Below are 13,464 nucleotides of genomic sequence, written 5' to 3'. Positions count from 1 at the left end.
TAATGGTATACCCTGAGCCTTTTTCCAGCTGTTAAGGATTTATTAAAGATGTCAGCCAGCTGTTAAGCTAATGAATACTTGGCCTGTTCATAAACAAAAAAAATAAAAAGAGTTCAATTCATCAAATCCAGGGGCCTTTTCTGGAGGAATTTTGTTCAGAGTATCCACAATCTCTTCTTGCGTATTAAACGGGAGTCAAAAAGAGTGAATTCCAACACCTTTCACTTAGGAATGCCTCCATGGACGTGTTATGTAGCGGTAGCTCACTGGCAAATTTGCTCCCTATGTGAACAAAATACATCGTCACCGACACCACGAACTGACACCCGGTGGTCTGCGTTGCAGAAATGTAAATCGAAGAAAAACGCTTTTAAAGGTTTGACACGAATTTACTCAGTAAAATAATCCATCCATCTTAGAGGTTTTAGTATCACTTAACGTGAACATGCTTTAACTACTCAATTATAAACGTTATATTGTGAAAATATTCTTAGTTAATTAGTAATTATATAAACGATTAAGACGGGTGTCAGTTCTTGAAAACGAAAATGTATGTGTTTTGGGAGAGTGTACGCATGCAATAGCGTTAGTGAGTGTCAGTTCGTGATAACAAAAATTGACGTGTTTTGGGAGAGTGCGCGCACCCACTGCGCATGCGTGCGCGCACTCTCCAAAAACACGTCAATTTTCGCTTTCGCGAACTGACACTCCCTAACGCTATTGTATGCGCGCACTCTCCGAAAACACGTAAATTATTGTTTTCACGAACTGACACCCTGTGCAGTGTCACTTCATGGTAACAAAAAACACAAGAACTTACCAATTTCTTCAAAAATTCATTTTTTTAAATTTGCTATTCTTAGATGATTTCAGCAATTTTAACTTCGTCATGTTAAACTTCATGATACAAACTGCTAATATCGGCAAAAAAAAAGAAAATTTTAATTTTAATTTTTTGTTGTACACGTGATGCAGAGGGTGTCAGTTCGTGGTGTCGGTGACGACGTGTTAAAGGCGTCAGCAATTTCTTTGCTATCAGTGATTTTGTTACTATTGGTACAGAAAAAACGTAGGGTTCAATTTTTGTTAAAGCCTATTGAATAGTGAATTTATGAGTTTCCAAGTACCTTTAATGTTATTTTTTGGTTGAATAATTTTTTTGCTTAATTTTTTTTCTTTGATAATTTTATAACAGAGTTGAGTTTATTTCTATCCAAGGTATAATTAGATTTGTTCTGTGAAGTACGGTTTTTAAGAAATTTCTTGTATAAGTGGTTTTTCTTCCTTACAGAGCTGTAGATATCCTCAGACATCCACGGAGACCTTGATTTATCATAACGATACTTAAAGGGCACTGCGTCCTGGAACAGCCCAATTGGGCTACAAAACGTGCTTTGAACAAAATGATGTTAATCGGAAAGAACATTTTGAAAGTAGGATATAAACATCCACACAACTATCCTTTAAAAACTGGGCTTTTATTGTTATTCCTGTATTATGCGTGCGAGAACGACTTTCGGCGACCCCAAAAAGTCGAGCTGTTCGGGGTGCTATTTGTGATTTTATCCGTAAAGTGTTTTGCGGCTGTGAAAGACACCACATTTTGAGCATTGGTGATTGGTCACCGCTGTTCGCGAGCATGGTGTTGTAAGACACACACAACGTGTATGTCGTACATTGTCTGAAAACGACAGGAAAAGCGTATTCGTACTCCGTCATGTCCGATGTAAACAACCGTTTTCCCGTCTTTTCTCGGGAACAGTGAGACATAGGGTTGGTTTCCATTCAACCAGATGTTTGAAATAAGATAGGTTTACAATCCAAAACATGACATTTTCGGGATTTCAGGACCTAGTTGCCCCTTTAACTTCAAGCACAGAAAAATATCTGTAATAGGGTTGTTTAACGTAAGCCAAGAAGTTATTACATACAGTGGATATCATTCAATGACATTATTCAATCCCAATCAGTCTCATTCAGATCTCATTCAGATCATGAGGATGCCAGCTATTACCAAAAAAATGCCGTGAAATGATTTTGTAGAGAACTTTTCCACATATACCTGGCCTTCAATTTAGTCGTTTTAACAATCTCGGCTGTGTAGTAGGTGTTGGGTTCACAGAACCCAAAACAGTGCGCCATGTCTTGTACCAGGCGATAAAGTGTGGTCAGTGGAGGCTGGCTTAGTTTTGTCCTCTTGTTTGGCCTAACGATGTGACGGGGAAGAGGAAATATCTTGGTCCAGGGCAGGAGGTTCAGAAGGCGAGTCCGAAGGAACTAGGGGTAAATACCTACACGACTGGAGTGTCTGGAGGTCGGGAAAACGTGTGGGGTTTATTAGGATTCGGGGCCGGTCGGAGCTAAGGAGACGATGGGCCTGGATCAGCTGCGGCAGTCTGCTTGGAGAAGGCTGAACAGGTTTCAGACAGGTTCTGAATTGTTTTTTGGTAGCCGACGGAGCTATGATTTGATATACATGGGGATTGTATCTGTCGACTTGCGTTTCTCCTTCTACTTCTGAGAAGAATCAGTCTCGGATTGTAGAGGGACCCAGGGGCGATGGCACCCGGATTGCCGGGTATTGGGGCCGTGGACACGGCCGACGATGCCAGTGGATGGCGGCAGAAGCGGTTGCGCGGCCGTCGGTCTCCGCAGGGGCGGCACCTGGATGAGTTTTGGAAATCACCAGATAGTGTGGATAGTCCGGATAGTGTGGCGGCAAGTACAATCTTGGGGCGGCCAGAAGACTAGTTTGGAAAAGAGCGATAGGCCTGTCAAATAGTATAAATTAACTAATCAGAATAAGACGCCTGGAGCGTCACACCATGTAACTGTGAGCTAACGAAAGAGCCGGTTAATACATGTAACGGCTTTCGTTTTAAAGGCGAAGCACATAATTATTCGATGCAGCGTGAGGGATTTGCTAAAAGCGAAATCTCAGTCCGACTGGTCGGGAAGTCGTGCCAGTCGAGTTAACAACTTGCAGTTAATGTTGAGAAGTCCCGCCTGTTGGTCAACACTGCTATGAGACGAAACTGCCGGTTAAAATAATGGCGTTCGTTTTGAAGATGAAAGCACCAACAATTCGGTGTCTTGCGCGTTGATCAATATATGTACTATGAGAAAACGAAACTGCCGGTTTAACAACGGTGTTCGTTTTGAAAGTGAAATCCCCAAATTTGTTTGGTGCAGGGTGAGGTATTTGCTAAGAAGCTAACCACACTAATGGGTCGGTAACTTTGTAGTGAAGGTAAGGGAGAGCAGCTTGCTACTAGAGCAACACCGCTGTGAGACAACGAAAAGATGTCTGGTAAATAACAGCAAGTCGCCGGTAAAATAGCGGCGTTCGTAATGAAAAAGAAACTGCACCGAGTATTCGGTGCATTGTGAGGGGTTTGCTAATAGCGAGTTATCACGCTGACTAGACGGTAACTGGTAGCGTAGGTAAGGAGGGAGTGACTTGCAACTTATGCGACACTCGCGGCTCACCCCGTATAAAGTCTCAATCGTTTGGTATAGCAGAAAAGCTGTGGGACAACGAAACTGCCGGTTAAATAAAATGGTATCGCCGGGTGAATAACCGCGGCAGTCGTTTTGCAGATTGTCGGTGCAGCATGCCGGGGATTGGCTAATAAGCGAATATCACATTGATGGGTCAGTTAGTAGTGGGTGAGTGGCTTATAACTCTTGCGACACTCCCCCATGCAAAGCCTTGTCCGTTCGGTACGGCGTGATGAGGGACTTTCAGCCCAAAAGCCTAAACGGTCGAACGGTCGTGACGTACGAGCGCATACTAGTGGGTAGCCGGCAACCTGTGCAAGGCCTCACTTGCTCCGTACGACGTGAGCTACTTGCAGCCTGTGTGTAGCCTCACGTTAATATTGGTCATGTAATTATGGTTAGCGATGTAACTTGCAGCCTGTGCGAAACCTCGCTAGCTTGGTACGGCATGAGCTACTTGCAGCCTGTGCGAAGCCTCATGCACACGGTCTCGTAAGAACCGTGTGACGGGAGGAGGGAACGGTAACCTTTGCTGTGCGAGGACTCACTCCCGAAATGTACCCGGAACGCCTAAGAAATATCGCGAGAATAAACTGTGTAGAAACAGTAATAGTTGACTGAAACTATGAACTTCGCTATAAAAATGGCTGAGGAAAGACTGAGAAATGTACAAAGCGAGAGCTCTGTAAATATTATATGTCGTTCACGTAACGCCACTAAGAGAAAAGAGGAAGTATGGCGGGTGGACCGCAAGGTATTGTGGGTAATAAATCTTAGCGTATGGCTGGCGCCCTCTAGGGAATAATACATACATGTATACTCTATGGGTTAATAGAGCACAGTAGAATTGATATTATAATCTTTAATAATTGTACTTCCAGTAAAACCAGAAGTAGTTAGGGTTAAAATTACCTTGACATTCGAGCAGGAACACCCCAAGTACACTATGATGCAATATGCAAAGAGTCAGTATTAAAGCTTATCATACTGCTGAGAAATGATGGCTATAAAATTGCCTTATTAAATATTCATGACGTCATAACATTAGAGCAATAGACTGCATGGTAATGTTAATGCGACATTTTTTTGTTGGAATGTTGTTCTTTGCTCATATTTGGTACCAACCCCCTCTGATTGATAATTAGTGAGATATGAAAATTGGGATATAAAATTAACACTTCCGTTAACACCGGAAGTAAGTATCACCTAAACATTAGTAATTATGAGACAATGCGCAAAGAAAGGGAATCATACGTTATCATAATGCTGAGAGGTGGGGTCATATGAATAAAAACTAGCAAATTCTAGGAAGTTTAAGCAAAATGCAAAAGCAGTTACTTTGAGAAAAAAAAAACATTAATGAAAGGCAAATGCTTTATTCTGTACGAATAAAAGCTTTCCTCTACTGTTCAGCATTTACTACACAACAGGTTCGGTAGCAAAAGCTTCTTAAGCCCCTGTCACACTTTTGCGTATCCCAATTCCTTAGGAGTTCCTTATCAAAAATTTTCAATACGCAGCCGTACGCTCAATTAACGTCGAAATGTTTTGATCACTTGACTTATGTGCGACGCACATCTAGCGTACAAGTAACGAGCGTACAAGTATTCCCGCCGCATTTCCGCCGTTCGCCGTTCAGCGTGCGTTGCATCTGCGCTGCAAGTACGTTAAGTATCATACGTCCAATACAGGCGGCTCATATGATGACGGGGTGCGTCACAAACACATAGCGTACTTGTAACGCACTCGACCGATGCGGGACCGATGCGCTGCGTATTTAAAACTTATGACCTGCGTAACAGCGTACGCAGCGTAGTTTTGTGCATGCCCAAAACTATCCTGGGTCGTACCATGCGTATATCTGCGTACATAAAACCTACACAAAACGATAGAGATGCATATGAGGTGCGTATTATGCGTACGAAAAAAATCAGTGTGACAGGGCCCTTAGGGCCCTATCACTCTTCTGCGTATCCTAATTCTTATTGACATTTTTTTCATACGAAGTCGTACGCACAATACGCACCTGATATGAATCTCTATCGTTTTGTGTAGGTTTTATGTACGCAGATATACGCATGGTACGGCCCAGTACGCAGGATAGTTTTGGGCATGCACAGAAATACGCTGCGTACGCTGTTACTCAGGTCATAAGTTAGAAATACGCAGCGCATCGGTCCCGCATCGGTCGAGTGCGTTACGAGTACGCTATGTGTTCGGAACGCACCCCGTCAGCATATGAGCCGCCTGTATTGGACGTATACATAGCGTACTTGTAGCGCAGATGCAACGCACGCTGAACGGCGAGCGGCGGAAATGCGGCGGGAATACGCTCAGAAGTGCGTCAAGCATGCGGTCGGCATAAGTCGGGTGCGTCCGGAATACGCTCGGCATGCGCACTGCATACTGACCTATTCGCAGCCAGAAAAATAATGTTGTGCACTGCATACGCAACTCATACGCATCTCATACGCAATGGATGCGCTGAATTCGTTACTTGTACGCTTGATGTGCGTCGCACATAAGTCAAAGTCATCAAAACATTTAGATGTTAATTGAGCGTACGGCTGCGTATTGAAAATTCTTGATAAGGAACTCATAAGGAATTAGGATACGCAAAGGTGTGACAGGGGCTTAACTGTTGGATTGTTTTCATGGACGAATGATTGTCAACAATAGGTTCTCTTTTGTGTGTACGAACTGCTCCACACACGTAGGGTTCACACGCAGGGTAATAGTCCAAATCAAGGTGATGCGTACAGAACACAATAATAACAAAGCATTTGTAAGGCGCACAGTATCTGACAAAAATAGTCATTCAAAGGCGCCGGTCAGTGAAAAGTCAGTGTGTGTGAAGGTAGAGGTCATTATGTGTGAGAAAGAAACTGATTGAAGAGGTGGGTCTTTAGTTGGCGTGTGAAGAGAGATAATTGGTGTATTGCCCTTAACTCGTCTGGTAACGCGTTCCACAGACGCGGTGCAGAGCTGGAAAATGCACGGTCTCCGTAGGTCGCCAAACGAGTCTTCGGGACAAACAGTATATTGGATGACGACGACCTCAGACCTGGTCTCAGTTGACGATGTTGAACCATTTCCTTCAGATACAGTGGGGCTAAACCATGAAGAGCTTTAAAGTAAGAAGGAGAACTTTGTAATGGATGCGGTACTGGATTGGTAGCCAATGAAGTTTGCGCAAGATGGGTGTTATGTGGGAAGATGATTTCGTTCTTGTGAGTGTGCGAGCGGCAGAGTTCTGGACAAGTTGGAGACGTTTTATCGTATGTTGTGGTAGACCTACAAGTAGGCTATTGCAAAAATCTAATCTGGATGATATGAAGGCATGGATGAGTTGTTCTGCGGCAGAGAATGTAAGTGAGTTTCTTACTGCTGCTATACGTCGTAGATGTATGTAAGAGGACTGACAAACAGAAGAGACATGTCGTTCAAGGTTCATTGACTTGTCAAAAATGACACCAAGATTGCGGGCTTCAGAGCAAGGAGCGATATGTGTATCTCCTATGTGTATGTCAGAGATGTTGACTTTGTGTCTGATGTGCTGAGAACATATGACAAGGTACTGTGTTTTAGCTGCGTTGAATTTGAGGAGATTGGCTGTCATCCACTGTTGGATGTCTTTCAGGGATGTTTCAAGAATACGGTGTGTAATAGTGTCATCACCAGGAGAACTTGGACAGAAGGTGGCATAGAGTTGTGTGTCATCTGCATAAAAATGAGGGTGTAGGCCATGACGTCTTGCAATGCGCCCTAAAGGAGATATGTATAATATGAACAGCAGAGGTCCTAATACGGACCCTTGCGGAACCCCATGTCGGAGAACTGACCGATCAGACAACTCTCCTGATATGTTGACAGCCTGAGATCGATCTTGGAGGTATGATCTGAACCATGAAAGTGCAGATCCCTGTACCCCAAAGTGATACTGTAACCTATGTAGCAGGATTTTATGGTCAACGGTGTCGAAGGCTGCTGAGAGATCTAGCAGAACCAGGAGAACAACCCTTTTGTTGTCAACAGCGAGCATTATGTCGTTGTGAACTTTGACAAGTGCCGTCTCAACACTATGAAACTTAGTGTACGCTGATTGGAGGTTGTCCCGCAGGTTATGTTGAATGAGATGTGCATTCAACCTGGTTGCAACTACTCTCTCAACAACCTTCGACATAAAAGGCATATTTGAAATTGGACGATAGTTCTTTAGATCATTAGAGTCCAGTGATTTCTTCTTGATGACGGGTGTGATGAGAGCTGTCTTGAAGCATGTCGGGAAGTGACCTGTGGCGAGTGACTTGTTGATTATCAGTGTTATAGGGTGAATCAACACGTTGATGTGATCCTTTACCAACGATGTCGGTATTGGGTCAAGAGGGCAGGTCTTCGTCGGTGCACTCTTGACGATCTTCATCACTTCCGTGTCTGATGCAGGTGCTAAGGATAAGAGGGGAGATTGGCAAAATTCAAGATCTGCCTGCGCAGGATTAATGCCGGGATCCATTTCTGCTAAGTCATTTCTGATCTTGGAGATCTTGCTGTCGAAAAAGTCAGAAAATGGGTAGCCATCTCATAGGGTGAAGAAAATGATGGGAGTATGGGTGTTGTTTTCTTGTGCAGGAGATGGTTTATGACCTGAAAAAGGGCACGTTGGTCACCATCACAGCCTTGGATTTTCTCTGAGTAGTAATTCGTCTGGTAATACCTGTATTTGGATTTTACCAGATCTCTCTGCGATTGGAACATCTCACGGTGTATCTGTAACTTGGATTTTCGCCAGCGTCGTTCAAGTTGACGACGCTTGCGTTTGGCCTCTGCGATGTCATTGTTGTACCAAGGCATTTTTGGTTTATCTACAATTTTGCAGGTTTTGGGGGGAGCGTGAGAGTCAAGCAGTTTACAGAGTACAGAGTTGTACTGGTCGACTAAGGTGTCTGGCGTATCTGCAGGGCATGTGATGAGCGGAGATGTGGCAATGTCATCCTTAAATTTAGTGGGGTCTATCGCAGTGATCTTCCGAAACGTGATTTTGTGCCTCACATATCTTGGTTTACGCAAGTCCAACCGGCAATGGACAGCACAATGGTCGGACACAAAGTCCGATGTGTCAACAGATTGTACGAGGGTGTCGAATTGTCGTGTGATCACAAAGTCTATTGTGTGACCAGATGTGTGAGTTCCAGTGGTTACCAATTGTTGCATGTTGAACTGTGTGAGGAGGTTACCAAAACGCCGGTCATTAGCTGAAGGGGTGCTGGTGGTGGCGTCATTGTTCCAGTGGATATTGAAGTCTCCTAGTATAATAAGCTGCCCAGTGAACAACGCATACCAATCAAGAAGGGAGGCAAACTCATCCATGAACGTAGTTAATGAGCTGTGTGGTGGACGGTACAACACAATGATTCGGAAGTGCTTGTTGTCATGGTTATGAATGTCAACTTCCATAGATTCAAAGGAAGATGGCGGTGGATGGCTACACTGCTTGACAACAGACGCCGTCAAGCTAGACTTGTAGACTAGTCCGACACCACCACATCGACGCCCTTTTCTGGGGATATGTACCAGCTTATATCCCTTGGGAGTTATACTAGCGGTGTTCCGATCTTGTTCAGCACGAAACCATGTTTCTGTTAGAGCTAGGATGTCAATGCTATAGTCACGAATGTGATCTATAATCAAATCTGACTTATTACAAGCAGATTGACAGTTTATCAGGCCGAGGTGTGTCAAAGTTAGGGCATTCTTGTCAAGGTGTTTGGTCGTATCCCCTTCTTTTCGTTTTCCTCCCCGGCAACCCCTATGTTGATGGTGCCTTTTAGTGATACCAAGCGATCTAATGTTATCGAACACTTTGGTGGGGAGTTTAGATCTTGGGTTGGTCATTTTGACTTGGATGATTATCAGTTCATCCTTGGTATACTGCAGTGCTTTCCCCGTGTACATGGTTGATAGGGACAATGTAGTAGCAATTGTCAATAACAAAAGACACTTACACCGTGCGTGAATCATGGTTAGAGACCGGTGGCATATAGCTGTCGAAAAGCAACATCAAATGTCACATTACAGAGTTCCATACTGATGACAACAGTTTGACAGGAATGGACAGGAACCCAACACACACCTGATGTGCAATCTTGGAGTCATCAAGAATTGACGCAGTGGTAGAAAATGTGACTTTTTGTCTCTTTGACCAACAGCTCATGTTATCAACCATGATTATTAAATGTTTACCCAACATCCCATTACTCCATTCATTCATGCATCAATGCAAAATAAATGAGTGACTCAGCCTATTTTTCAGATGTGTTATACATAGGGAGGCGTTGGTATGAGGTTGCAGACCCGTAAATCAACGCCAATAGACCTCATTAAAAAAAATACGCGAAGTTCCAATTTTGTTTTTAGTACCTATGTCAAAACCCGTTCTTGTTTTGTTTTTTTGTTTGGTATTTTCCTTTTACGCGTACGTCAATCTATTCACGCGTTAACTTTCCCCGTTGTAATGACGTATTGAACTTCCCTCCAATTAGCACTCAGTATCGTTCCCGCGCGCAGTCGCGTTTCATACAAAAGCCTTCAACGGCATTCAGGAGCATTCAACGCACCAGGCGTTGCGCAAGGTATTGTAAAACTGGAACAACTTACGTAACACCTTAAAAATGCAGGCCATGGTTATTCACACTGAAACGCATGTACAATTGGTATGTTTTATATAGAAAATGGGCAAAAACGATCTACATTCTGTATAGACCAGAGAAGTCAGAGAGAGAGTTTGTGAGAGTGCTAAATGAGGTGTAGACCGATGACTTATCCAGGGTAGCTGATATATTGGTGAAATTTCAGTTACCGATCATCAGTTTGAGCCAGTTCGGCAAAAATTACTATAGTACTAGTCAGTGCCGAAATACACTAGCCCTGAAGAGCTGAAGTCCGGTATAGCAGCACCCACCTGTAGCCGCTCCAAACAAGGAACCAACTTCAATAACCATGGCCACCCCGTTCCCCACCAATCTGTAGCCAGAGAGTTACGCGGCACCAGGGCCGCAGTGAGCCGTACCAGAGCCTCGAGCTGAGCGTAGTTCAGTGCCGAAGGCCCACCGCTACCATTAGGGAGTGAGGACCCGGGAGTGGCAACAAACAGACTACCTGGCGACTAATACAGGGGCAACACGTATTTTCACCAACTATTAAGTCGGCAGAACTCAATTTCAGAACTATAATTTTCTTGCTATATATGATTGACAGTAAAGTAAGTGTTGCGAAGTAATTGAATAATTGTTGTTTTGAAAGAATAAGTAAGCCCATACCATCCCGAGTGTAAAAGGAATCTTGTAACCAAACTTCAGTAAATTTCTCATGTATGTTTAATGTTCCGGATGTTGTATATATTGTAAATAAATTGTAAATACGTTCAAAACAGAAGACGTGGTCATTTCATTTGGATGTTTTGATTTGAATGAATCCCGGGGTCACCACAGTGAACTCAAGTTGAAATTATAGAGTACATATCAAGCCCAAATTAAGTTAGGTGGTGACAACCTACAACTCTCCAAGAGGTAGGACACCAATCAAATTAAAGAAATTAAAGTTTATTTTATCATCTTTAATTTGCTGTCAATTGTTGCATGGTAAGCCGATGACTTTCTGGAGAAATTTCCATGCAAAGATGATCACCCCTAAAAGTAGTCATGTGGCCCATCGCCATTTTGAAAAACGATGCCTGCGCTCCATTGCAAAATAGAGCAATTCTAGGAGCCACTGTCATGATACGAATTTCACAGAAGTACGAGCTAGCAGTATCCTGTGCACGTCATCAACCAATATTGTTTACAGACCTTCATGTTCATAACCCACAAAATGCTCTAATAACAACAATTGAGGGCATACAAATTGTGATTTGGTCTGTGTAAGCAATTTTGGGCCTATTTACAGGTCTGCACCCATAGAGGAACAAAATTATTACAAGACTTCAACCACTATAAATAGCGTCCTCATAATGTGTCCACCATAATTTTACATTGAAATGGTTACAGTTGTACCAAAAAAAATCGGTGACTCTCTAGCTAGTTGAATGACATTATTATGTTTATACCACCACCCCCCCCCCCCCGCCCATTCCCCCTCTAAATATACATTAACACTTGATCTAAGATATCAAACTACTTTATTGTGTCCAACAAGATTATATTTACCTGGTCCCTCCCTCGGTGAGTTGAAAGTGAAATTAACTTCAGTAGAACCAACAATGGTAGGGTTCGTACTACCGCTGACTGTGCCGATGTGTCCTATGCTGGCTCCATATCTTTGTGGGTGATCTACAATCAAAAGCAAGAATAGCAATTGCAAGTGAACAATAAGCTCTGGCGAAAAATGCGACGCCGATGGCACATATGAAACACCACTTTGAGGACATTATATTTCCTCCTTCTGGATACCGTCCAACCGCTACACAAAATACCACGGGACTATAACATTACTGTACATATTTTGCTTCCATTTACAGACTGTTCATGAACATCTTTCCGACGTTAACAAATAGCTATAATTTATGGGACACTTAGGGGGTTTATTTTGGAAAATGTTTGGGGACAAACGTATGCAAAATAAACGTGCATGCGCATCGATAGAAACAAGACCCGTGTTCCGAAAACTTTCGTAAAGAGTGAATTTACTGACGACAGCATGGCTATTAGTCAATTAATTTTGGTCAAATATTGTTGGTCAATTTTCGGTAACAGACAGACAGACCTACCGACCAACCGTCCAGCAAGTGACATAGCTCCTGCCATAGCTTAAAACTATCCTTCAAATCAATTCAATTTAATTCAATTCAATAGTGGTTTATTAAAGAGGTTGTGGAATACTCGAAGACATTTCCGTCATTTTCCGGGTATATGTAGCCTAGGGTGTGATGAAATAAAAACGACTATTGTTTCTTTCATGAAATTGATACAAAAGGTACTTTTGAGAGCTGTTTTTTAGGTCCTGTTTCGACCCGAACGTGCAATTTGTGTAAAAGTCGTCGTTGGGGGCAGCAAACAAAACATAGTAAATCGTGACGTAATAAACAGGACTTTCGATGCAGCGTAGTTCCAGCGAAACTTTTTGCAAATCACTCCGCGCAACGACATGACTTTGTTTACAATTACACTGAGCGACATTTTGTATGGACAGCCACATGCTCCATAAATTCAACCGTAGTTGGCAAGAGCTTTTACCCCCGAAATTCTAATGGGCAAGTTCAGAATTTAACAGGAAGATAATTTGACTCTTTGGTACTTTCTATTGATTATTCAGTGTTTTGATAGTTTACACATCATTTTATTTATAGATCGGGGATCATTCTTTTGGGTTTGCCCCAACGGCCAACCATAGTAAGAAATGTCTGCGTAATACATAAACATCGTTCGATCGTTCACATGCACATTGCATCACGTGACACGCGCTATGTGAAGCTGGCTGGAAATTCACGGGTGTACGTGTACTTGTGCCGCTGGCCTGTCCGCTGGGACCGTAGATTTTGACACCGGTAAACGGTGTTGGAATTTCAAAATAATTCGTTGTTGATACGTGTACGGGTAGCGAACGCACTAGGCCAAGGCAAACCTATATGCCTATAATTGTGTCAGTCGCTGGCTGTAATCACACCACATTTTGTTTGCAATAAATTTCCAGCTTTCCCGTCCGGGTGCATGTCTGCATGGAGGTATAAGAATCCTCCGTAGCCATGCAGTTTGTCCGAAGGGTACCTTGCGAAAACACGAGATCGGATTTCAGCCAAATTAACGGATAGAGCGCTGATCCTGCACTGTACATTTTGTACGGCAAGAGTCTTCTTTTCTCAAGAGATTTGTTGAAATTGGACAAGAAATAATAGAGATATGATTTGGTAATGATTTATAACGAAGACTGTTTTGGACCATTTGTCCATTGCCAATTTTGAAGAACCGTAGA

At 43.0% G+C, this 13,464-nt stretch overlaps 1 protein-coding gene across 1 annotated transcript; it reads right to left on the bottom strand.

Moving 5' to 3' along the window:
- Positions 1-2,360: 2,360 nt before the first annotated feature.
- LOC119731897 lies at positions 2,361-12,299 on the bottom strand. Its single transcript, XM_038205184.1, has 6 exons — positions 12,263-12,299; positions 11,703-11,825; positions 10,518-10,656; positions 8,216-9,160; positions 7,344-8,048; positions 2,361-2,664 (listed from the first exon to the last, which is right to left on the bottom strand). The coding sequence occupies exons 1-6, from the start codon at positions 12,297-12,299 to the stop codon at positions 2,361-2,363; spliced, it is 2,253 nt and encodes a 750-aa protein (XP_038061112.1).
- Between the last annotated feature and the right edge of the window lie 1,165 nt (positions 12,300-13,464).

Source organism: Patiria miniata, unplaced genomic scaffold, assembly GCF_015706575.1.
Source record: "Patiria miniata isolate m_02_andy unplaced genomic scaffold, ASM1570657v1 HiC_scaffold_24, whole genome shotgun sequence".
Classification (NCBI taxonomy): Eukaryota; Metazoa; Echinodermata; class Asteroidea; order Valvatida; family Asterinidae; genus Patiria; species Patiria miniata.
The sequence above is the reverse complement of the archived record's forward strand: the minus strand, read 5'-3'. Positions and strand labels throughout refer to the sequence as shown.

Coding starts and splice junctions, on each gene's coding strand:
- LOC119731897 (XM_038205184.1), bottom strand. CDS start 12,299: ATGGCAGGAGCTATGTCACTTGCTGGACGGTTGGTCG. Junction 11,826..12,262: donor ACTTGCTGGACGGTTGGTCG/GTAGGTCTGTCT, acceptor TTTTGATTGTAG/ATCACCCACAAAGATATGGA. Junction 9,161..10,517: donor AACTCTCTGGCTACAGATTG/GTGGGGAACGGG, acceptor TCGTGACTATAG/CATTGACATCCTAGCTCTAA.